The sequence below is a fragment of the Oncorhynchus gorbuscha genome, linkage group LG01, assembly GCF_021184085.1.
Source record: "Oncorhynchus gorbuscha isolate QuinsamMale2020 ecotype Even-year linkage group LG01, OgorEven_v1.0, whole genome shotgun sequence".
In the NCBI taxonomy this organism is placed as follows: domain Eukaryota; kingdom Metazoa; phylum Chordata; class Actinopteri; order Salmoniformes; family Salmonidae; genus Oncorhynchus; species Oncorhynchus gorbuscha.
In genome coordinates this window covers 23,111,395-23,136,157 of record NC_060173.1, presented here as the reverse complement: position 1 = coordinate 23,136,157, position 24,763 = coordinate 23,111,395, and the positions used below count along the sequence as shown (strand labels likewise).

The window sequence follows — 24,763 nt, the reverse complement described above, 5'->3', positions numbered from 1 at the left end:
CTGCTGAGCGGTTGTTTTTCAGCAACAAAGCCTGTGTTGAGGCTCACAGGCTGAACAATGTGATAAGGATATCTAATGTATTAAATGCAGTATTTTCATATGTACTTGATGTGTTTCATGCCTAATGCACTAGCAGCTACTGTATGTGGTGTGTTTTATTAGTCCTATTCTCCTGTCTGTTGTCATTTATAAACATAGTCACATCCCACAGCACTTTACACAGAGATATATGACAGTAGAGACAGCCCCATCATAATGTTTCAATAGGGAAAAAATCACTGTTAATGTTCTCTGGGCTGCTTTTGTTTCATGCCACCACAGGTGCCAGTGCCCACCGCAGCATGAGGGTCCTGAATGCCAGCAGACGAGGCGAAGTTTCCTTGGCAACGGCTATGCCTGGTTTCCTCCCATAAGGCCGTGCTTTGATAGCCATCTTTCCCTGGAGTTCATCACAGAGGCTGAGGACGGCCTGCTACTCTACAGCGGGCCCCTGGCCACCCTGCAGCCTGGAGACCCAGAAGACTACATGGCTATAGGTAGGGTAATGTGTTACCCACCCAGGATTTGAACACTGGTCATGGAGATCACAAAAGCCCTTTGAGCTAAATCCTAGGAATTAACTGGAAGCTACTGTAACTCTGGATTTTAGGTCTCAGGCAAGGTTACTCATCATTTTAGGATTTGAACTTGGGTCGTCTGCGTGCCTCAATATGACACGTTAGCCCGCTGAGCTAAGCGATGGGCATTAGCTTACTTGTTTTTTCGGGGGGATATAAGCAAGGTTATTCATCAGGCTAGTATTGTTTAACAAACCACCTCTGTTGCACAATGGCAAATGTATACTGTCGCTGCCTCCCAGTCCAACCAAGGTGCATGAATTGAATAACAAACTGGATGTCTGGGAGATATTCAGCATGATTTGCATTTATTGGGTTGCTTAGTCATACAGTTTGAGTCAAGCCACTCAAACTAAAACAATGTAGCCTTGTTTATTGATTGACTTTTTCATCATTGTAGACCAAAATAATGGTCCATACCTTTGGAATGAACTGTATATATACAGTTTCATGTAATGTATGTACATTTGTATGAATGTACTATTTGACACTGAACAACATCCCTCTAAGAGTATCAGAAGAGCATCCTACACCACTGTTGAACTTTGACCCTTTAAGTCTGTAGGTGGAATGGCATGTTGATGATGCTGATATTGATGACCTCTCTTTTCCCTTCAGAGCTGATTGGTGGAACACCCAGTCTGAAGATCAACCACGGGTCTGGGACCCTGGTCCTGCAGTTGCAGGGCAATATGGTTGTGTCTGACAGACGCTGGCACCGACTGAGTATGTGTTGGGTTGGAGAGAAAGTACAATCTCACAGAGGAGCGGCACTCAGTGGGCTGCCCGGAGTCAGAAACCCCTAGGTTCTGGGCTCGAGGCAGGTGGCGACTCTGGAACTTAACAGAAACAGAGTTTAGATCTCGAACAGGGAATAACAGAAAATCCGAAACAGAGTTTATTCAAGAAACGGGAATAACAGTCTGTAGAGGGAATAACAAGAAGCGGCCACAGACTGCAGGTCGCCCGGGTGAGGCGCAGGCCGTAGTTGACAGAGACACCTGCTCACAGCATCTGATGAAGGCAAAACACGACAGGACAGGCGATACACAATCACAGCAAAAACACGACAGGACAGGGTGAAAGGACAGCATGGTGAATACAAGGAACCGACGGGACAGGAACGGAACACAAAGGAATAAATAGGGACTCTAATCAGGGAAAGGATCGGGAACAGGTGTTAGAAGCAACAGTAAAGTAAATGGACTATTAGATGTATTCAACACATTCTTTCATGTTTGTGTGTGTGTGTGTGTGTGTGTGTGTGTGTGTGTGTGTGTGTGTGTGTGTGTGTGTGTGTGTGTGTGTGTGTGTGTGTGTGTGTGTGTGTGTGTGTGTGTGTGTGTGTGTGTGTGTGTGTGTGTGTGTGTGTGTGTGTGTGTGTGTGTGTGTGTGTGTGTGTGTGTGTGAGTACGCGCAGACACAGAAACACACACACAGACACATGTTCTTAACCTTGCTCCTGTTTTCAGGATGTGCATTTCACCTTGGACCGCTGCTCCAGTGCTATTGTTATGGAAACTGAGGGTGTGGACAGTTGGGCCATGACTGAGGACCGCTCCTCCTGTGAGGTCAGAGGAGTCACGCCTAATAGGGACAGGTAATGTCCTCCACAGAACCCCGCCCCTTGGGACGTCGCACCAATCACACCTGCTAGCCAGCCAAGGCATTGTGGATGGACACAATGATTCCTCTGAAAAGCATAACAAAAACGAATAACCTCTATCCATCCATGATTATCTGTGATCACGCTAGCATCCACATTCATGTAGAAGTGTTCAGAAACATATTATATTCTTATATACAGTAAAAGTGATTTCAAAATGACACATTACAATATTTACAATTCATTTATATTGGGCACAACATAATCTAAAACAAACCAAAATAAACTGCAAATACATCCAACAAGTGTGTAGTCACCAGTTTGATGGAATCATTCTCTCAACCAGCTTCACCTGAAATGCTTTTCCGATGGCCTTGAATGAGTTTCCACATGCTTTTCTTTCACTCTGCTATCCAACTCACCCAAACAATCTCAATTGGGTTGAGGATGGGTGATTGTGGAGGCCAGGTCATCTGATGCAGCTCTCCATCACTCTCCTTCTTGGTCAATTAGCCCTTACACAGCCTGGAGGTGTGTTGGGTCATTGTCCTGTTGACCAACAAATTATAGTCCTACTAAGCGCAAACCAGATGGAATGGTGTATCACTAACCCTGCTGGTTAAATGTGCCTTGAACTCAAAATAAATCACAGACGGTGTCACCAGCAAAGCACCCCACACCATCATACCTCTTCCTCCATGCTTCACAGTGGGAACCACACATTCAGAGATCATCCATTCACCTGCTCTGCGTCTCACAAAGACACAGCGGTTGGAACCAAAAATCTCAAATTTGGACTCATCAGACCAAATTACAGTTTTCCACCAGTCTAATGTTCATTGCTCGTGTTTCTTATCCCAAGCAAGTCTCTTCTTATTTTTGGTGTCCGCTAGTAGTGGTTTCTTTGCAGCAATTTGACCATGAAGGCCTGATTCACACAGTCTCCTCTGAACAGTTGATGTTGATATGTTTCTGTTACTTGAATTCTGTGAAGCATTTATTTGGGCTGCAATCTGAGATGCAGTTAACTCTAATGCACTTATCCTCTGCAGCAGAGGTGACTCTGCGTCTTCCTTTCCTGTGGCGGTCCTCATGAGAGCCAGTTTCATCACGGGTCTTGATGGTTTTTGCAACTGCACTTGAAGAAAGTTTCAAAGTTATTGACATTTTCTGGATTGACCGAATTTCATGTCTTAAAGTAATGATGGACTGTCATTTCTCTTTGCTTATTTGAGCTGTTCTTGTCATAATATGGACTTGGTGTTTTACCAAATAGGGCTATCTTCTGTATACCACCCCTACCTTGTCACAACACAACTGATAGGCTCAAGCGCATTAAGAAGGAAAGAAATTACACAAATGAACTTTTAACAAGGCACACCTGTTAAATAAAATGCATTCCAGGTGACTACCTCATGAAGCTGGTTGAGAGAATGCCAAGAGTGTGCAAAGCTGTCAAGGCAAAGGGTGGCTACTTTGAAGAATCTCAAATATAAAATATATTTTGATTTGTTTAACACTTTTTGGGTTATTACATGATTCCATGTGTGTTATTTCATAGTTTTGATGTCTTGATGAGTAGGTGTGTCCAAACTTTTGACTGGTACTGTAAGTTCATTTGCCGAATAGTTATGGCACATTCAAATATGGGGACAAGAACATAAAGTGCTTTCATTTCTAAACGGTAAAACAGATATGTATGAAAATACCCTCAAACAAAAAGTGACATTCTGTACTTTCGCCTCATATGAAACATTTGATCTCAAAATCTAAAATGCTGAGTATAGAGCCCAAAAAAACATTTTAGCTTCACTGTCCAAATAAATACGCAGGTGAGTGTATACCATATGTATATTGCGAATAAACAAACTTAAACTTGAAGGATAGATAGCTGGATGGACGGATGGAATGGTCAGACATTGACAGTGAAATGTGTCCTCCACAGGTACCTGAATGTGAGTCAGGTGTTGCAGCTAGGTGGGGTCAACGAGAACATGTCCTATGAGTATCCCCAGCTACAGCAAAAGCACTTCAATGGTTGTCTGCGCAACCTGGTTGTAGACAGTAAGGTAAGACACAAAAGACTACAGCTCTGCCCTAACACCCTAACAAGAAAATAGTCTACCTCTCTAACTCCATCTTGGCTCTAAACATTGCAGTTTTATTTATTTTCTCACACCTTGGTCTGTTTGGTTGACTCGCTGGAAGATGTTTTTAAAAACGGGAGTTCAAGAGGAATGTAAATGTGAGCTCAAGGCTAAACTGGGAGTATCTTCTGAATGCTGATGTCTCTGTCATCACATTCCACTTTAGTCAGACTATATCACTGCTGTCAGACAGGTTACATGTACTGGTGCAAGATATTCTCCTTCAAGTTCTTTCTCTCATTTATGCCCATGATCTTTGCACCTCTCTACTTTAGGCTTCAGAAAAGGATGTATTATGCATTATTGAAGATACACCTAAAATATCATGCCATCTCTCTCTCCCTTATTCTTTTCTCTCTCTCGCCCTCAATTTGTATTTTTTTACTCTTCCTCTCTCTTCCTCTCTCTCCCTCCACATATCTCTCTCGCCTTCCCTCATTGCTCCCCCCCTCTCTCTTCCCTCTGCTCCAGATCTATGACCTTGGCTCTCCCTCGGCATCCTCCAGCACTGCCCCAGGCTGCTCTCTGACTGATGGGAACTGTATGAACATGGGTGTACCAGTCTGTGGCTCCAGGGGGCACTGTAATGGGCAGTGGGACTCCTTCAGCTGCCAGTGTGGGCCCGGGTACACAGGGATCCACTGTGAAGATGGTATGTCTTTAGAGAATTAACAGTCAGATTATAACAGGTGTTGTTTCTGGGTATCATGAGGTGGAGTGGACTGCATTGCATAGCAGAGTCCTAATATGATCTAAACGACATACAGTTGAAGTTGGATGTTTACATACTCTTAAGTCGGTTAGGACATCTACTGTGTGCATGACACAAGTCATTTTTCTAACAATTGTTTACAGATAGTGAATTATTAGTGAAATAATCTATCACAATTCCAGTGGGTCAGAGGTTTACATACACTAAATTGACTGTGCCTTTAAACAGCTTTGAAAATATATATATTTTTAAATGTACCCCTTTTTCTCCCCAATTTCGTAGTATCCAATTATTAGTAGTTACTATTTTGTCTCATCGCTACAACTACTGTACGGGCTCGGGAGAGACGCAGGTCGAAAGTCATGCGTCCTCCGAAACACAACCCAACCAAGCCGCAATGCTTCTTAACACAGCGCGCATCCAACCCGGAAGCCACAGAAGTCACTGGTGCGTGATGAGACAAGGATATCCCTACCGGCCAAACCCTCCCTAACCTGGACAACGCTAGGCCAATTGTGCAACGCCCCACGGACCTCCCGGTCGCGGCCGGCTGCGACAGAGCCGAACCAAGAGTCTCTGGTGGCACAGCTAGTGCTGCGATGCAGTGCCCTAGATCACTGCACTACCTGGTAGGCCCTTAATTGACATCATTTGAGTCAATTGGAGGTGTACCTGTGGAAGGCCTACCTTCAAACTCAGTGCCTCTTTGCTTGACATCATGGGAAAATCTTTAAAAAATCAGCCAAGCCCTCAGAAAACAAATTGTAGACCTCCACAAGTCTGATTCAAACTTGGGAGCAATTTCCAAATGCCTGAAGGTACCACGTACAGATGAACGAATGTAAACACCATGGGACCACACTGCTATCATACCACTCAGGAAGGAGATGCGTTCTTTCTCCTAGAGATGAACGTACTTTGGTGCAAATAAATCCCAGAACGACAGCAAAGGACATTGTGAAGATGCTGGAGGGAAACGTGTACAAAAGTATCTATATCCGCAGTAAAACGAGTCCTATGTCGACATAACCTGAAAGGCCACTCGGAAAGGAAGAAGTCACTGCTCCAAAACCGCCATAAAAAAGCCAGACTACGGTTTACGTCTGCACATGGGGACAAAGATTGTACTTTAGGGAGAAATGTCCTCTGGTCTGATGAAACAAAAATAGAACTGTTTGGCCATAATGACCATTGTTATGTTTGGAGGAAAAAGGGGGAGGGTTGCAAGCCGAAGAACACCATCCCATCCGTAAAGCACAGGGGTGGCAGCATCATGTTGTGGGGGTGCAGGAGGGACTGGTGCACTTCACAAAATAAATGGCATCATGAGGAAAGAAAATTATGTGGATATATTAAAGCAACATCTCAAGACATCAGTCAGGAAGTTAAAGCTTGGTCGCAAATGGATCTTCCAAATGGACAATGATCCCAAGCATACTTCCAATGTTGAGGCAAAATGGCTTAAGGACAGCAAAGTCAAGGTATTGGAGTGGCCATCACAAAGCCCTGACCTCAATCCTATAGAACATTTGTGGGCAGAACTGAAAAAGCGTGTGCGAGCAATGAGGCCTATAAACCTGACTCAGTTACACCAGCTCTCTGAGGAGGAATGGGCAAAAATTCACCCAACTTATTGTGGGAAGCTTGAGGAAGGCTACCCGAAACGTATGACCCAAGTTAAACAATTTAAAGGCAATGCTACCAAATGCTGATTGAGTGTATGTAAACTTCTGTATGTAAACTTCCCACTGGGAATGTGATGAAATAAATAAAAGCTGAAATAAATCATTATCTCTACTATTATTCTAACATTTCACATTCTTAAAATAAAGTGGCGATCCTAACTGACGTAAGACAGGGAATTTTGACTAGGATTAAATGTCAAAGTTGTATTTGAAACTTCCAACTTCAACTGTAGCTCTGAAGGTTTGGAGCTCTTGTTAGCTTCAAGATGTAACTATTTTTATATTATCCTATCTTTTGGAATGTAAATTTGTCTGAAGGCTTTACATGCATGACTCACACGTAAGATGACTGTGTCTGGCTCCTTTCACATGTGAATTGTCTCGTATTGTCTACTGAGTGCATACAATAGTGGGTACAGTATAATTAATTAATTGTATTGTATTTGAATCCCTCATGGTATCTCTATTCAACTCGTATGTTTTTCTCTCTTCAACTGACAGAAGTTCCAGAGTTTTCCTTCAATGGAAGGAGCCATGTCCAGTACCAGGTGGGCTGGTCACTCCCCGCTCGTCACTCCATCTTTCAGCTCCAGGTGCGAACCCACACCCCCAGCGGTGTCCTCCTCAGCCTCCTCTCGCAGGAGCAGAATGAATACTTACGTCTGGAGGTGAGTCTTGTATTTGTATTTGTTATGGATCCACATTAGCTGCTGCCAAGGGTCCAGCAACATAAGACAGTTTAAAATACTACATGACGTTACATTTCATAACACCTTACCCAACACATTCAGTGTGTTCCCTCAGGCCACCACTCCACCACAACATATTTACAATACAACACCCATATGCACGTGTGTGTAGAGTGCGTGTCTTATCATGTGCCTGTCTGTGTCTCTTCACAGTCCCTGCTGTTCCATCAGGTGTAACTTTATTTGGTTTTTAAAAATTTGATTCTACTGCTTGCCTGAATTACTTGATGTGGAATAGAGATCCATGTAGTCATGGCTCTATGTAGTACTGTGACACTTCCATAGTCTGTTCTTGACTTGGGGAATGTGAAGAGACCTTTGGTGGCATGTTTTGTGGGGTATGCATGGTGTTTTAATTTTTTATTTATTTAACCTTTATTTAACCAGGTAAGCTAGTTGAGAACAAGTTCTCAATTACAAATGCGATCTGGCCAAGATAAAGCAAAGTAGTGTGACACAGACAACAACACAGAGTTACACATGGAGTAAACAATAAACAAGCCAATAACACAGTTGAAAAAAGAAAGTCTATATACAGTGTTTGCAAAAGGTATGAGGAGGTAGGCAATAAATAGGCCATAGGAGCGAATAATTACAATTTAGCAGATTAATTAACACTGGAGTGATAAATGAGCATATGATGATGTGCAAGTAGAGATACTGGTGTGCAGAAAAGTAAATAAAATAAAACCAGTATGGGGATGAGGTAGGTAGATTGGGTGGGCAATTTACAGATGGACTATGTATAGCTTCAGCAATCGGTAAGCTGCTCAGATAGCTGATGTTTAAAGTTGGTGAGGGAAATAAGTCTCTTTTCTAACCCTCTCGATTTTTGCAATTCGTTCCAGTCACTGGCAGCAGAGAACTGGAAGGAAAGGCGGCCAAATGAGGTGTTGGCTTTGGTGATGATCAGTGAGATATACCTGCTGGAACGTGTGCTACGGGTGGGTGTTATCGTGACCAGTGAACTGAGATAAGGCAGAGCTTTACCTAGCATAGACTTATAGATAACCTGAATATGGCGATGAATATGTAGCGAGGGCCAGCCGACTAGAGCATACAGGTCGCAGTGGTGGGTGGTATAAGGTGATTTGGCAACAAAACGGATGGCACTGTGATAGACTGCATCCAGTTTGCTGAGTAGAGTATTGGAAGCGATTTTGTAGATGACATCACCGAAGTCGAGGATCGGTAGGATAGTCAGTTTTACCAGGATAAGTTTGGCGGCGTGAGTGAAGAAGGCTTTGTTGCGAAATAGAAAGCCGATTCTAGAATTGATTTTGGATTGGAGATGTTTAATATGAGTCTGGAAGGAGAGTTTACAGTCTAAACAGACACCTAGGTATTTATAGTTGTCCACATATTCTAGGTCGGATCCGTCCAGGGTGGCGATGCTAGTTGGGTGGGCGGGTGCGGGCAGCGAACAGTTGAAAAGCATTCATTTGGTTTTACAAGCGTTTTAAGAGCCGTTGGAGGCCACGGAAGGAGTGTTGTATGGCATTGAAGCTCGTTTGGAGGTTAGTTAGCACAGTGTCCAAGGAAAGGCCAGAAGTATACAGAATGGTGTCGTCTCCGTAGAGGTGGATCAGGGAATCGCCCGCAGCAAGAGTGACATCATTGATATATACAGAGAAAAGAGTGCGCCCGAGAATTGAACTCTGTGGTACCCCCATAGAGATTGCCAGAGGTCCGGACAACATGCCCTCCGATTTGACACACTGAACTCTGTCTACAAAGTAGTTGGTGAAGCACTCATTAGAAAAACCAAGGCTATTGAGTCTGCCGATAAGAATATGGTTGACAAAGTCGAAAGCCTTGGCCAGGTCAATGGTCGATGAAGACGGCTGCACAGTACTGTCTTTTATCGATGGCGTTTATATCGTTTAGTACCTTGAGCGTGGCTGAGGTGAACCCGTGACCGGCTCGGAAACCGGATTGCACAGCAGAGAAGGTACGGTGGGATTCGAAATGGTCAGTGATTTGTTTATTAACCTCTTTGCGATAGGGGGCAGAATTTTCACTTTTGGATAAATAGTGTGCCCAATTTCAACTTCCTGCTACTCATGCCAAGAATATAAGATATGCATATTATTAGTAGATTTGGACAGAAAACACTCTGAAGTTTCTAAAACTGTTTGAATCATGCTTGCTGTAGAAACAGAACATATGTAGCAGGCAAAACCCTGAGGAAAGCCATTCAGAATTATTTTTATTTTGAGGTCACTGTCTATTCAATGAGTTTCATTGGGAAATTAGATTTCTAAGGCACTTGTTTGCAGTTCCTACCGCTTCCACTGGATGTCACAAGTCTTTGGAAATTGGTTGAGGTTATTCCTTTGTGTAATGAAGAAGTACGGCCATCTTGGATCAGGGTAACGTTATGTGTACTGTTTGAGAGTTGCACAAGACTAGAAAAGTAGCGTTAGTTTGTGATCCTCCTGTATTGAAAACAGATAGACCCGTCTTCAATTTGATCGATTATTAACGTTTAAAAATACCTAAAGTTGTATTACAAAAGTAGTTTGAAATGTTTTGGCAAGGTTTACAGGTAAATTTTGAGATATTTCATAGTGACGTTGCGCAAATTGGAAGCTGTTTTTTTCCGGATCAAACGCGCCAAATAAATTGACATTTTGGATATATACAGTGCCTTGCGAAAGTATTCGGCCCCCTTGAACTTTGCGACCTTTTGCACATTTCAGGCTTCATACATAAAGATATAAAAATGTATTTTTTTGTGAAGAATCAACAACAAGTGGGACACAATCATGAAGTGGAATGACATTTATTGGATATTTCAAACTTTTTTAACAAATAAAAAACTGAAAAATTGGGCGTGCCAAATTATTCAGCCCCTTTACTTTCAGTGCAGCAAACTCTCTGCAGAAATTCAGTGAGGATCTCTGAATGATTCAATGACCTAAATGACTAATGATGATAAATACAATCCACCTGTGTGTAATCAAGTCTCCGTATAAATGCACCTGCACTGTGATAGTCTCAGAGGTCCGTTAAAAGTGCAGAGAGCATCATGAAGAACAAGGAACACACCAGGCAGGTCCGAGATACTGTTGTGAAGAAGTTTAAAGCCGGATTTGGATACAAAAAGATTTCCCAAGCTTTAAAAATCCCAAGGAGCACTGTGCAAGCGATAATATTGAAATGGAAGGAGTATCAGACCACTGCAAATCTACCAAGACCTTGCCGTCCCTCTAAACTTTCAGCTCATACAAGGAGAAGACTGATCAGAGATGCAGCCAAGAGGTCCATGATCACTCTGCATGAACTGCAGAGATCTACAGCTGAGGTGGGAGACTCTGTCCATAGGACAACAATCAGTCGTATATTGCACAAATCTGGCCTTTATGGAAGAGTGGCAAGAAGAAAGCCATTTCTTAAAGATATACATAAAAAGTGTCATTTAAAGTTTGCCAAAAGCCACCTGGGAGACACACCAAACATGTGGAAGAAGGTGCTCTGGTCAGATGAAACCAAAATTGAACTTTTTGGCAACAATGCAAAACGTTATGTTTGGCGTAAAAGCAACACAGCTCATCACCCTGAAAACACCATCCCCACTGTCAAACATGGTGGTGGCAGCATCATGGTTTGGGCCTGCTTTTCTTCAGCAGGGACAGGGAAGATGGTTAAAATTGATGGAAGATGGATGGAGCCAAATACAGGACCATTCTGGAAGATAACCTGATGGAGTCTGCAAAAGACCTGAGACTGGGATGGAGATTTGTCTTCCAACAATGATCCAAGACATAAAGCAAAATCTACAATGGAATGGTTCAGAAATAAACATATCCAGGTGTTAGAATGGCCAAGTCAAAGTCCAAACCTGAATCCAATTGAGAATCTGTGGAAAGAACTGAAAACTGCTGTTCACAAATGCTCTCCATCCAACCTCACTGAGCTCGAGCTGTTTTGCAAGGAGGAATGGGAAAAAAATTCAGTCTCTCGATGTGCAAAACTGATAGAGACATACCCCAAGCGACTTACAGCTGGAATCGCAGCAAATATTGGCGCTACAAAGTATTAACTTAAGGGGGCTGAATATTTTTGCACGCCCAATTTTTCAGTTTTTGATTTGTTAAAAAAAGTTTGAAATATCCAATAAATGTTGTTCCACTTCATGATTGTGTCCCACTTGTTGTTGATTCTTCACAAAAAAATACAGTTTTATATCTTTATGTTTGAAGCCTGAAATGTGGCAAAAGGTCGCAAAGTTCAAGGGGGCCGAATACTTTCGCAAGGCACTGTATCAACGGAATTAATCGAACAAAAGGACTATTTGTGATGTTTATGGGACATATTGGAGTGCCATCAAAAGAAGGTTGTCAAAGGTAAGGCATGATTTATATTTTATTTCTACGTTTTGTGTGGTTTATTGTTGTGCTATCATCAGATAATAGCTTCCTATGCTTTCGCTGAAAAGCCTTGTTGAAATCTGACATGTTGGCTGGATTCACAACGAGTGTAGCTTTAATTTGGTATCTTACATGTGCGATTTAATGAAAGTTTGAATTTTATAGTATTTTATTTTAATTTGTCGCTCTGTATTTTCCCTGGCAATTGGCCAGGTGGGACATTTGCGTCCCGCCTATCCCAGAGAGGCTTTCGAAGACTTTAGATAGGCAGGGCATGATGGAAATAGGTCTGTAACAGTTTGGCTCTAGGGTTTCACCCCCTTCGAAGAGTGGGATGACCGCGGCAGCATTCCAATCTTTGAGCATCTCGGACGATACGAAAGAGAGTTTGAACAGGCTGGTAATAGGGGTTGCAACAATGACGGCTGATAATTTTAGAGAGGGTCCAGATTGTCTAGCCCAGCTGATTTGTACGGGTCCAGGTTTTGCAGCTCTTTCAGAACATTTGCTATCTGGATTTGGGTGAAGGAGAAGCTGGGGAGGCTTGGGTGAGTAGCTGCTGGGGGGGGAGGCTGTTGGACAGGGTTGGAGTAGCCAGGAGGAAGGCATGGCAGCCGTTACCCTCTTGCAGCTCCCCCCCTACTTTGTGCAATTTCCGCCTGAAGACATACCCAAATCTAACAGCCTGTAGAAGCACGGTGGCTAGGAAAAAGTCCCTAGAGAGGCAAAAACCTAGGAAGAAACCTAGAGAGGAACCAGGTTATGAGGGGTGGCCAGTCCTCTTCTGGCTGTGGAGATAACAGTGGTTGTAGAGGGTGCAACAGGACAGCACCTCAAGTAAAAATGAACAGTTTAGGGTTCCATAGCCGCAGGCAGAACAGTTGAAACTGGAACAGCGGCAAGGCCAGGTGGACTGGGGACAGCAAGGAGTCATCATGCCAGGTAGTCCTGACGCATGGTCCAAGGGCTCAGGTCCTCCAAGAGAGAGAAAGAGAATTAGAGAGAGCATACTTAAATTCACACAGGACACCGGATAAGACTCCCATTCGGAGTCAGTTTCACTGTGAAAGAAAATGTTCAGTTAAAATAGTTTCACATATGAGCCCTGTATCAACAGGTATAATAAACAGATATATAGAGAGTTGAAGGTTGAATATATTATTATTACCTGCTAGATCTACTGTCTCTTTTATATTATGACATTTCAGCTAGATCTACTGTCTCTATTATATTATGACAGACCAGCTAGATCAACTGTCTTTATTATATTACAACAGACCAGCTGTATCTACTGTCTCCATTTCACTTTGGCCATTGATGTGGTCCTGCCCTCTCCTCAACAGCCTCAAATAGGCTATTTCATGTGGGTTGGGGTGGGGCAGCAGACACACACATCTCACATTTCATGGCATTACATGTTTATATATTGCTTCTAAAATAAAAAATAAAAATCACAAATAATATTTTATATGATTAATTTCAAACAAGGGCATTAGCATGATAAGAACTTACCAGTCCAAAACGATGTCCTCTCCCGTTCAAAAAATATTCCTCCACAATCGCTAAATGAAGTGTCCTACAACAATCTTTGTCTCAACTTCCCAATCAATTTATTCTAAAGTTGTGTGTACATCTGTATATCTAGGTTTGACTTAGTCGCCATAATGATTGCTATATAAACAGCTGAATCTGCGCGTTCACCAAACAATGCAATGCGTAATTTGTGTGTTCTCCTTCCGGTATGAAAATTCAATAGCGCATGACTCTCTTTACGCTGGAGCTTACTACATGGGTTGGTCTTGCAACACATAAACATGGCGTATTACGGTTTAGCTCAGCTCATTGGCTATCTACCCAGCTAGATTTCAAGACGATCAGTGGTCATTGGATTAAAAGACAGTCAATCAGCGAAACAGCGGGGAAATCATTCGTGCACAATGATGTCATTACTTGTTGTCTTCAAATCGGTTTCTTTCAGTCAATACGTACCACGAAATGGTCCATCAGGTTTGATTGTGTTACAACCAAACCAGTTGATTGCAGTGAAACCAAACATGACTGGAAAAGTCACGTTCTGTGTGGGTTATTTACCTGGAATGTGTCGTCGTCAAATGGAATGAGATGGAATTCACAACACAAGCGGTTCACAAAATGTTTCGTGTTAGGCTATAAAAACGGATTTTATCAAACAAAAGATCATTCATTGAGTAACAGTGAGCATTGGAATTGCAAACAGGCGAAGACCATCAAAGGTAAACTATTTATTTTATTGCAGTTTGTGATTTTGTTGCGCCTGTGCTGGTTGAAATAGTTTTTGGGGTGGGGCTCTATGCTCAGATAACCCCATCGTATTCTTTCACAGTAAATCCTTTTTTGAATCTGACAACGCAGTTGGATTAGCAAGATTCTAGGCTTTCGATACATGTGAGAAACTTGTATTTTAATGAATGTTTAATATGACTATTTATGTAGCGATCACCGTATGTTGTGGAATTTCAGCCCGCTAGCGGGTTCCGTGCACAGAGAGGTTAAGAAATGCTTATTGAAATTTTCGATTATCATGGATTTATCGGTGGTGACCGTGTTACCTAGCCTCAGTGCAGTGGGCAGCTGGGAGGTGGTGCTCTTGTTCTCTGTTACGTTCCCCAGTTTCTGTGTTGTAGTTTGTATTTTAGTGTGTGTTTCAGGAGATGGCTTCCTGAATTCTCCCCAAGCAGCTGATTGGTCAGCCCCATTGATCATTGGAGCTGACCCCGCCCCCTCGTCAATATACAGCTGTATCCGATTCGACTCCTTCTGAAGCTATAGAAAAGCCAGTGATCTGTCCAGGAAAAAGATCATTGCTGGGAGGTCATTGCTGAAAGATGATTGCTGAGAGAGGAGGTTGATGGCTGAGGGTTATATCATGTTGGTTGTTGCTAACAGAGTTATTATGTACTATGTTAGTTGTTGTTGGGAGCAGCTTTGGTATGTGCTGTGTTTCCTGCTTTGTCAGAGCTTCTTTAATGTCCTGAGTTAGTATTTTCTCAGTTTTTGTTGTGAAGTTTGTATTGTGTTTAATTTGTTCCCAGGGGGAAGGGGAAGCTGTGCTTAGGCAAGAGGCCCGCGGGCATACATATACCCTTGGGTATTCACTGTCTAGGCACACTCGGTAAGACCTGGGTGGACCACCCACTGTATTTAGGTTAGGCCACCAGGTGGTGCCAAATTGGGTAAGTAGTGGGTAGGCAGGTAAGGTAGTAGAGGGGGCTTTGAGATTTACTTTCTTTGCTTTGGTTCCGTCCAGCCCCGTTTCCCCATATTACCGTGTGACGGAATAATTTCCTAGTAAACAGTAAATTCTCTACCTTTTGTCATCCTTACTCGCACCTACAGTCCATAACTCTTTCACTTCACGGAGAGTTGAGTTGTAGCAGGGTGTTACATTCCCTCTTCATAGAGGCGTGCGTAACATTCTCCATGGACTTTACAGTGTCCCAAAAAGGAGGTAGGATGAGGGTACGGCTGAAGGCGATCAAAACTGGTCGCCTACAGCGTTGGGGACAAATAATAAAAGGAGCAGATTTCTGGGTGTGGTAGAATAGATTCAGGGCATAATGTGCAGCGGAGGTAAGCGGAGGTAAGCCCAGGCACTGAGTGATGATGAGAGGTTGTATCTCTGGACATGCTGGTTATAATGGGTGAGGTCACCGCATGTGTGGGAGGAGGGACAGGTGTGATGAGTGGAACTAGGGGCTCCATTCTAAACTAAAGCAATGATAAGTAACCTAAACAACAATATACAAGGCATATTGACATTTGAGAGAGACATACAGCTAGGCCTAAAGTAGTCGCAGGTGTTGATTAGGAGAGCTAGCTAGACAACGGGTGAGACAACAGCAGTGGGTTCTACCCGTGTTTGGGTGGAGTCCGGGTGAACAACTGAGTAGTCCGGGAGGTGGGCTACGTTGTAGTAGAGAGACAGTCCGATACTGGTGGGCTAGCGAGTATTATCCAGGCAAAAAAAAGTGCTGGTATCTGTGAAGGTAAAGGCCGCTAGCAGTGGCTAACAATGAATAAATAGCTTGTAGCTAATTAGCTGGTTAGCTTCTGATGGCTAGGTGGTTCTTGCTATAAAGGTCTAAAAATGTAAAATAATAGAGGTTCCATATCTCACTGGGTGAGGCAGGTTACCGGAAGGTATTATTTAATTGAAATGGAAAAGAGATTGAAAATAAAATGTAAATATATACATATATAAAAGGCTTTACTCAAGGCCAGTGGCATGTCATTAGTAAAGATTTTAAAAATGGGCCTAGACAGCTGCCCTGGGGAATTCCTAATTCTACCTGGATTATGTTTGAGAGGCTTCCATTAAAGAACACCCTCTGTGATCTGTTAGACAGGCAACTCTTTATCCACAATATAGCAGGGGGTGTAAAGCTATAACACATACTTTTTCCAAAAGCAGACTATGATCGATAATGTCAAAAGCTGCACTGAAGTCAAAAGAAAGAGCTCCCACAATCATTTTATCATCAATTTCTCTCAGCTATTCATCAATAATTTGTGTAAGTGCTGTGCTTGTTGAATGTTCGTCAACAAGCATTAGTTAGATTGCACACAGGTGGACATTATTTAACCTGTTGCGACGAGCAATCCCGTATCCGGGATCCTATTTATAGCCTCAAGCTCATTACCATAATGCAAGCTCATTACCATAATGCAACGATTTTATTCATGAAAATCGCAAATTAAATAAAATAAATATATTAGCTCTCAAGCTTAGCCTTTGTTAACAACACTGTCATCTCAGATTTTCAAAATATGCTTTTGAACCATAGCTAAACAAGCATTTGTGTAAGAGTATTGATAGCTAGCATAGCATTAAGCCTAGCATTCAGCATGCAACATTTTCATAAAAACAAGAAAAGCATTCAAATAAAATAATTTACCTTTGAAGAACTTCCGATGTTTTCAATGAGGAGACTCTCCGTTAGATAGCAAATGTTCAGTTTTTCCAAAGATATTATTTGTGTAGGACAAATTGCTCCGTTGGGGAAACGACAGAAAGTGCAGGCTCATTCCTGGCGCATTCACAGCCATATAAGGAGACATTGGAACACTGTCACGCCTTGGTCATTGTATCTTGTGTTTTTGTTATATGTTTGGGTAGGCCAGGGTGTGACATGGGTTTATATGTTGTATTTCGTATTGGGGTTTGTATTAATTGGGAGTGTGTATTAGTAGGGGTGTGTCTAGTTAGGCTTGGCTGCCTGAGGCGATTCCTAATTGGAGTCAGCTGATTCTCGTTGTCTCGGATTGGGAACCGTATTTAGGCAGCCTGAGTGCGCGTTGTATTTCGTGGGTGATTGTACCTGTCTTAGTGTTAGTCACCAGATAGGCTGTATTAGTTTCACTCGTTTGTTGTTTTTGTATTTTCAGTTATTTCATGTACCGCATTATTCTTCATTAAAAGTCATGAGTAACCTACACGCTGCATTTCGGTCTGACTCTCTACAAACAACAGACGAAGTTCATTACAAACACAGCGCATTCAAAATCTGAACCATTTCCTGTATGAAATTGCATCTTGGTTTCGCCTGTAGCGTTAGTTCTGGGGCACTCACAGATAATATCTTTGCAGTTTTGGAAACGTCAGTTTTTTCTTTCCAAAACTGTCAATTACATGCATAGTCGAGCATCTTTTCGTGACGAAATATCTTGTTTAAAATGGGAACATTTTTTATCCAAAAATTAAAAGAGCGCCCCCTAACTCGAAGAAGTTAAGTGTCACATGATCTTTCACATGATCTCAGTATATATACACCTGTTCTGAAAGGCCCCAGAGTCTGCAACACCACTAAACAAGGGGCACCACCAAGCAAGCGGCACCATGAAGACCAAGGAGCTCTCCAAACAGGTCAGAGACAAAGTTGTGGAGAAGTACAGATCAGGGTTGGGTTATAAAAAAATATCCAAAACTTTGAACATCCCACAGTGCACTATTAAATCCATTATTACAAAATGGAAAGAATATGGCACCACAACAAACCTGCCAAGAGAGGGCCGCCCACCAAAACTCACGGACCAGGCAAGGAGGGCATTAATCAGAGAAGCAACAAAGAGAGCAAAGATAACCTTGAAGGAGCTGCAAATGTCCACAGCGGAGATTAGAGTATCTGTCCATGGGACCACTTTTCTGTAAACCCCAGCTCTGTAAGCCGTACACTCCACAGAGCTGGGCTTTACAGAAGTGTGGCCAGAAAAAAAAATATTGCTTAAAGAAAGAAATAAGCAAACACATTTGGTCTTCGCCAAAAGGCATGTGGGAGACTCCCTAAACATATGGAAGACGGTACTCTGGTCAGATGAGACTAAAATTGAGGTTTTTGGCCATCAAGAAAAACGCTATGTATGGTGCAAACCCAACATCACCCCCACAGTAAATTACGATGGTGGCAACATCATGCTGTGGGGATGTTTTTCATCAGCAGGGACTGGGAAACTGGTCAGAATTGAAGAAATGTTGGATGGCGCTAAATACAGGGAAATTCTTGAGCGAAACCTGTTTCAGTCTTCCAGAGATTTGAAACTGGGATGGAGGTTCACCTTCAAGCAGGACAATGACCCTAAGCATATTGCTAAAGCAACACTCGAGTGGTTTAAGGGGAAACATTTAAATGTCTTGGAATGCCCTAGTCAAAGCCCAGACCTCAATCCAATTGAGAATCTGTGCTATGACTTAAAGATTGCTGTACACCAGCAGAACCCATCCAACTTGAAGGAGCTGGAGCAGTTTTGCCTTGAAGAATGTGCAAAAATCCTAGTGGTAGATGTGCCAAGCTTACAGAGACATACCCCAAGAGACGTGTCAAGTTTTCCATTTTTTTGGTTTTATTTCTTCTTTGTTTAACCATTAAAAAATATTTTGCATCTTCAAAGTGGTAGGCATGGTGTGCAAATCAAATGACAGAATAGGAAAAATGCCAAGGGGGGTGAATGCTTTCGCAAGACACTGTATCTGGTCAAACTAAAAATGTTTTCAATTAGTTTCCTAAGGGTTGGTAACAGCCTGATTGGTCGGCTATTTGAGCCAGTAACGGGGGCTTTACTATTCTTGGGTAGCAGAATTAATTCCGTTTCTCTCCAGGACTGAGGGCACACACTTTATAGGAGGCTTAGATTAAAGATATGGCAAATAGGAGTGTCAATATCATCGGCTATTACCCTCAGTAATTTTGCATCCAAATTGTCAGACCCTGGTGGCTTGTCATTGTTGACAGACAACAATATTTTTTTCACTTCTTTACAGAATTGACAAATTACAGTTCTTTCATCATTTGATCAGTTATACTCGGATGTGTAGTGTTAGCGTTTGTTGCTGGCATGTCATTCCTATGTTAGCTAATCTTGCCAATGAGAAAATAATTCAAGTAGTTTAGTGATGAATGAGCCATCTGATTCAATGACTGATTGAGCTGAGATTGCCTTTTTGCCCAACATTTCATTTAAGGTGCTCCAAAGCGTTTTTCTACCATTCTTTATGTCATTTATCTTTGTTTCATAGTGTAGTTTCTTTTTATTCAGTTAAGTCACATGATTTCTCAATTTGCAATGTGTATGGTTTTTAAAATTATTTATTATTTCACCTTTATTTAACCAGGTAGGCCAGTTGAGAACAAGTTCTCATTTACAACTGCGATGTGGCTAAGATAAAACAAAGCAGTGCGACACAAACAACAACGCAGAGTTACACATGGAATAAACAAACATACAGTCAATAACACAATAGAAAAGTCTATATACAGTATGTGCAAATGAGGTAAGATTAGGGAGGTAAGGCAATAAATAGGCCGTAGTGGCGAAGTAATTACAATTTAGCAATTAAACACTGGAGTGATAGATGTGCAGAAGATGAATATGCAAGTAGAGATACTGGGGTGCAAGGAGAAAAAAAGAAGAACATGGGGATGAGGTAGTTGGGTGGGTTATTTACAGATGAGCTACGTACAGGTGCAATGATCTGTAAGCTGCTCTAACTGCTGATGCTTTAAGGGAGATATGAGTCTCCAGCTTCAGTGATTTTTGTAATTTGTTCCAGTCATTGACAGCAGAGAACTGGTAGGAAAGGCAGCCAAAGGAGGAATTGGCTTTGGGGGTGACCAGTGAAATATACCTATTGAACATGTGCTACGGGTGGGTGCTGCTATCGTGACCAGTGAGCTAAGATAAGGTTTACCTAGCAAAGACTTATAGATGACCTGGAGGCAGTGGGTTTGGCAACAAATTGGTAGCGAGGGCCAGCCAATGAGAGCATACAGTTCGCAGTGGTGGGTAGTATATGGGTGGTTGGTGACAAAACGGATGGCACTCTGATAGACTCCATCCAATTTAACCGTAGGCTTTCAACCGTAGGCTTGACTTCTTAACAGTGGAGTGAGTAATAGCAGGCTTGGAAGACTTGGTGGCTAATATATGTATGTTCGGAGTATACTTATATTGCCTTAGGGTTGTTTTGAGATGTGCCTATGGAACATTACAGAACAGTTTTCAGGGTTATTTCAGTGTCTAGTGTCTACTGTCTCGTGATGAGCACATCTCTCCTTCAGTATTAGGGTATAGGAAAGTGGGTAGCTGTTATTAGTTGGACGTAAGAGCTGTATTCAGTGGAAAGAGACAATTCTGTCTTTCTCCTTCAAGCTATTATTGAGAGCTTTTTCAGTGGATTGCTCGAATTTTCAGTGGATTGCTCGAATTGTGTACTGTTTGAACTTGAAAACATGAAGTGGCATTTTCAATTAGTGTTTGCTACTTCATAAGGCTCTTCTCTGTCTGGCTTTGCCAGGAAAATAGAACACATTTTCTGAGTGTGAATGCCATTTCTGTGGAGATAGGATGTTGGGGTTCAATGGATGTAGGAGCTTTTGGCCTCTGAGTGACAGTGTGTCCACAACACCTGGCAGGAGACTGCTCGGCTAGCGTCTGTCACGCAAGAACACCTACCCAAACAGGTCAGCTGTTTCCACTGCTCTATCCTACTATTGCTTCCTCGTGACAAACATATCTCTCCAACAGCTTGTTGGTGTCAGAGAGAGCACCAACATTCAGTCTCACTGCTATAGCACTGCTATTGCTCCTCTTGGAATATCTGAGTCAGTGTAGCAGCAACCCCCATCTACCCTTCTCTACCTACCAGCCCCATATATCAAAACCTTGGGACTATAAGGTTCTGTCTGCAAAATAATGATTATGAGATAATTGGCTTTAAAGTTCCGAACCCTAATTGGTTTGAATGGAGTCAGCAATTTTTGTCTTGTATTCTTTTGAACTTAACAACATGAATTTGGGTATTTAGAGTACTATATAGGTAGAGATCATTGAACAGAAGAAGGCTATATCAATAATAACATTTTGACAAAAATGTATTTATCTTTGAGTCCGCGTTGAGTCGGCGAACTGTTTAAAAACGCTAGTTTTCTGGCAAAAGCAGCATACTCTGTCTGAAGCATTTGTTTAGGAAAGCATCAGAGCTCTCTGATAGACACTTGAGTGTGGATCCTGACAACAAGACCAATTTACATGGCTGTCTCTCAGAACCTCAGCCTGCTTGCTCTGATGGGTAAGAAGGGGTGGAAATGGAGGATGATGCTCATGCTGAATGAATAACTAGACATTAACAAGGTTACCGGGGACTGTCGAGTTTTAGGTCTCTGAAACATTTTCTACTTCCTGTTGATGTGTCTTTATCTTTACATAATGGCATCCTTCAACGTGTTTTTAAAACCCACAGGGTTGCTTTATTTTGTTGAGTGTTAGTCTAAAGGTGTACATCAATCCATAGGGGTCCGGGGGGGAATAGAATGTTGGCATTATGATCTGATGACAATGCTGAGGGAGCAATAGTTAAAACAAGCTGTGCTATATTGCTGCATATATTAAAACACAGTATTGAATTATCTCTGCTCCACAGTTTCCAATTAGGGGATGGACATGTACAAACTGCAGTTGTAGCAGCCAGCAGCCCCCCTCAGCCCTATTTCCAGCGCAGTGTGTTTGCTCAGCCTTAGCTGCTGTGGATAATTGTTGTCTGTGATATTCTCCCTCTGGACTAAATTAATTGATGTCCGTGGCAGTTTTGTAAAGCATGATCAAATACAATGGGTTTAATTGAATTGAAAATAGGAAATTGCCTTCTTAATTGTACATTGCCATTTTTGAACTGCAAGTTTTAAAGGCGAACTCTGTGATTTTTATAGCCATTTTGGATTATTTAATTTCATTGATATATTCTGCATATTTCAGATGTTTCAGGGGCTACTGGCTGTCTTTTACAACATGGGTGACAGACCCTACAACCTCACGCTGCCCTTCTATCGCCTTGACAATGGAGAATGGCATGAGGTGGAGCTTGATCGTCATGGCAAAGAATTCACCCTTCAATTGGACGGTGGCGGTGGAAGGCGGGAGGTTACGGGCGCTCCTGGGCGGAGTCAGGAGATAGTCATCGACCAATCAGTGGTGATGCTGGGAAACTCCTTCCCCTCAGGACACAACCACAGCTTCCTAGGTATGGTACTTGTACTGCCATCTGTTACTGACCATTAGTACTGTCCCCTGGTACTGCCCCCTGGAACAGCCCTCTAATACTGTACTATCCACCTAACTTCCAATAGCGTAGCACACACCCATCCAACCCCCACAAGGCTGGGGGCCCACAAACTTTGGGGGCTCAGGGGCCCTCCTTTTATTTCATGTCATAATAAATGTTAAAAATTACACAAATTAGCTTTAAAACTGCTAAATTCTCTCTCAGCCTCATGGACAGAATGTGTAGAATAAAAGGAAATTAGCTCAGATTCTTGAAAGTCGGGACAATCCTTGTCCAGAAGGGAAACTTTATTTGTATAGTTGTATTGTGTAGCATTATTTGAGCTTAACATGTACATTTAGTGGAATATTATACATTTATTGTACATTTTTATATCGGCCCTTTCCACACATAGAGCAAAGGATCACATTTTCAAACTCTTCAATTTTTTTTATATTAACTGAAAAATAAATATTATGTAATTTCTTGCAATGGCCCTCTGTTGCTTTAAAGAATATTTCTGTCAAAACTGTGATTCCTAAAAGATGTGTCCGAGATTTGCCAAGAGTGTGCAAGCTGTCATCAAGGCAAAGGGTGGCTACTTTGAAGAATCTGAAATGTAAAATATATTTAGATTTGTTCAACACTTTTTTTGGTTACTACATGATTCTATATGTGTTATTTCATAGTTCTGATGTCTTCACTGTTATTCTACAATGTAGAAAATTGTAAAAAGAAAAACCTTGGAATGAGTAGGTGTCTAAACTTTTGACAGGTACGGTATATATTACACATTTTATTAAAATTAAGTTAAATATTTGAAAAGTTGAGATTGTCCCATCGTTCAAGAATCCCTGACCTCTAAAACAGCATGAGATTAGCTATAATACTGCACATTTTTGTCCCTACTCCATGTAAGGAGAAACCCCCACCCCCTCTGTATAAATGTGTTTCGCCTCTCCCTCCCAGAGGCTGGCCAGCCAAACTAGCGGAGTAAATATCCTTCAAAACAGGGCTCGCACTGACAGCTAAGCCCTGGGCTGTGTGTGTGTGTGTGTGTGTGGGGGGGGGGGGGGTCTTCTATTCCTGTGTGTTCATGTGTCTCTGTCCCTTCATGAAACTTACTTAAATGCTTTTTGCCTTAGGCCTGGTGTGTATGAATGTCACTTATATTGCTGTCTTATCTCTCTTTCCCTCTCTTGTGTTTTTCCTCCAGGATGTCTGCGAGACCTAAGGCTGAATGGGCGGCCCATGCCCATTGCCAAGCAGCCCTCTGTGGGGTCTGAGGGGCTCCAGGTGGTCACTTCTCAAGGGGTCTCCCCAGGCTGCCCCTCAGATGCCTGCAGGAAACACCAGTGCTCTCCCCCCTTCATCTGCATGGACCTCTGGAGGAAACACGAGTGCAGGTACATAAATGGCAGCAGGAAATCATGTAAGGAAAAACTCTGGACTATAACTGAGGGCCAGCATTTTCCAGGTGAGGTCACATGCTCAGGAAGAACTCTAGGGCCTGGTCATTGGTTATAGACCACAACTCCTTGAATTATGCCACACTGGCCATTCACTGTCCCAGTATAACAAAGAGACACTAACTTCTCTTCAAGCAGAAAACATCCCCCCAGACAAAGACACGTCAGTTGTACCTGGACTAGGTATGTAGCAGCTTAACAACTGGACAAGGCTTAGTAGTCTACTGCATGGCCTGTTTTGACCTGTCCTGAACGTTACAACCTTGGCCAGGTCAGACAGGGACAACCATCTTTTGTCTTTCTCTCTTCTCTTTCTCTCTGTCTTTCTAGCTCTTTTGAGAATCCTAGCCGTGTGTCAACCTGAGCTGAATAAAGCCCTGTTCTAATCATGGTGACAGGGAGTGTTTTGGCAGCAGTGTCTTTAAACACCCCAGGACTCCAGTGTTTCCTGTCGTACTGACTGGGATCAGAGCGTGTAAAACTACTCCAAAAGCCTTTCATCATTATGGGATGTCCACACAGGGTACTAAGCTTGGAGAGACTATCTTCAGGAGCGGCGGAAATATACTGACAGAAATGAGGACATGGAACAACAAGGCTACTGTTACTGAGAGTGCTTTGCTTAATGACCTAAGTGTATGGAAACTTCCGACTTCAACTGTATTTCTGAAACGACAACATTGTATCAGATATAGCTATCAGAAACAATACACTCTTAGACAAAAGGGTAATTTAGCTGTCCCCACCTTTTTTGGTTCCATGTAGAACCCTCTGTGGAAAGGATTCTACATAGAACCCAAAATGGTTCTAACTGGAACCAAAAAGTGTTCTTCAA

General features: G+C 42.4%; 2 protein-coding genes across 2 annotated transcripts in view; both read left to right on the top strand.

Annotated features, from left to right (window-relative positions):
- The window catches only part of LOC124040854 (neural-cadherin-like), a 63,165-nt gene extending 61,742 nt beyond the window's left edge, over window positions 1-1,423 (top strand). The window contains 2 exon segments of the mRNA XM_046357990.1: window positions 322-536; window positions 1,236-1,423. Coding sequence (XP_046213946.1) covers window positions 322-536; window positions 1,236-1,423 — 403 coding nt within the window.
- Window positions 1,424-1,801: 378 nt separating this feature from the next.
- Window positions 1,802-24,763, top strand: part of LOC124034879 (neural-cadherin-like) — a 35,837-nt gene continuing 12,875 nt past the window's right edge. Inside the window, exons 1-7 of the mRNA XM_046348287.1 lie at window positions 1,802-1,814; window positions 2,090-2,217; window positions 4,169-4,292; window positions 4,842-5,022; window positions 7,269-7,435; window positions 22,174-22,438; window positions 23,676-23,865. Coding sequence (XP_046204243.1) covers window positions 2,132-2,217; window positions 4,169-4,292; window positions 4,842-5,022; window positions 7,269-7,435; window positions 22,174-22,438; window positions 23,676-23,865 — 1,013 coding nt within the window. The 5' untranslated portion in view covers window positions 1,802-1,814; window positions 2,090-2,131. The remainder of the gene's footprint in view (window positions 1,815-2,089; window positions 2,218-4,168; window positions 4,293-4,841; window positions 5,023-7,268; window positions 7,436-22,173; window positions 22,439-23,675; window positions 23,866-24,763) is intronic.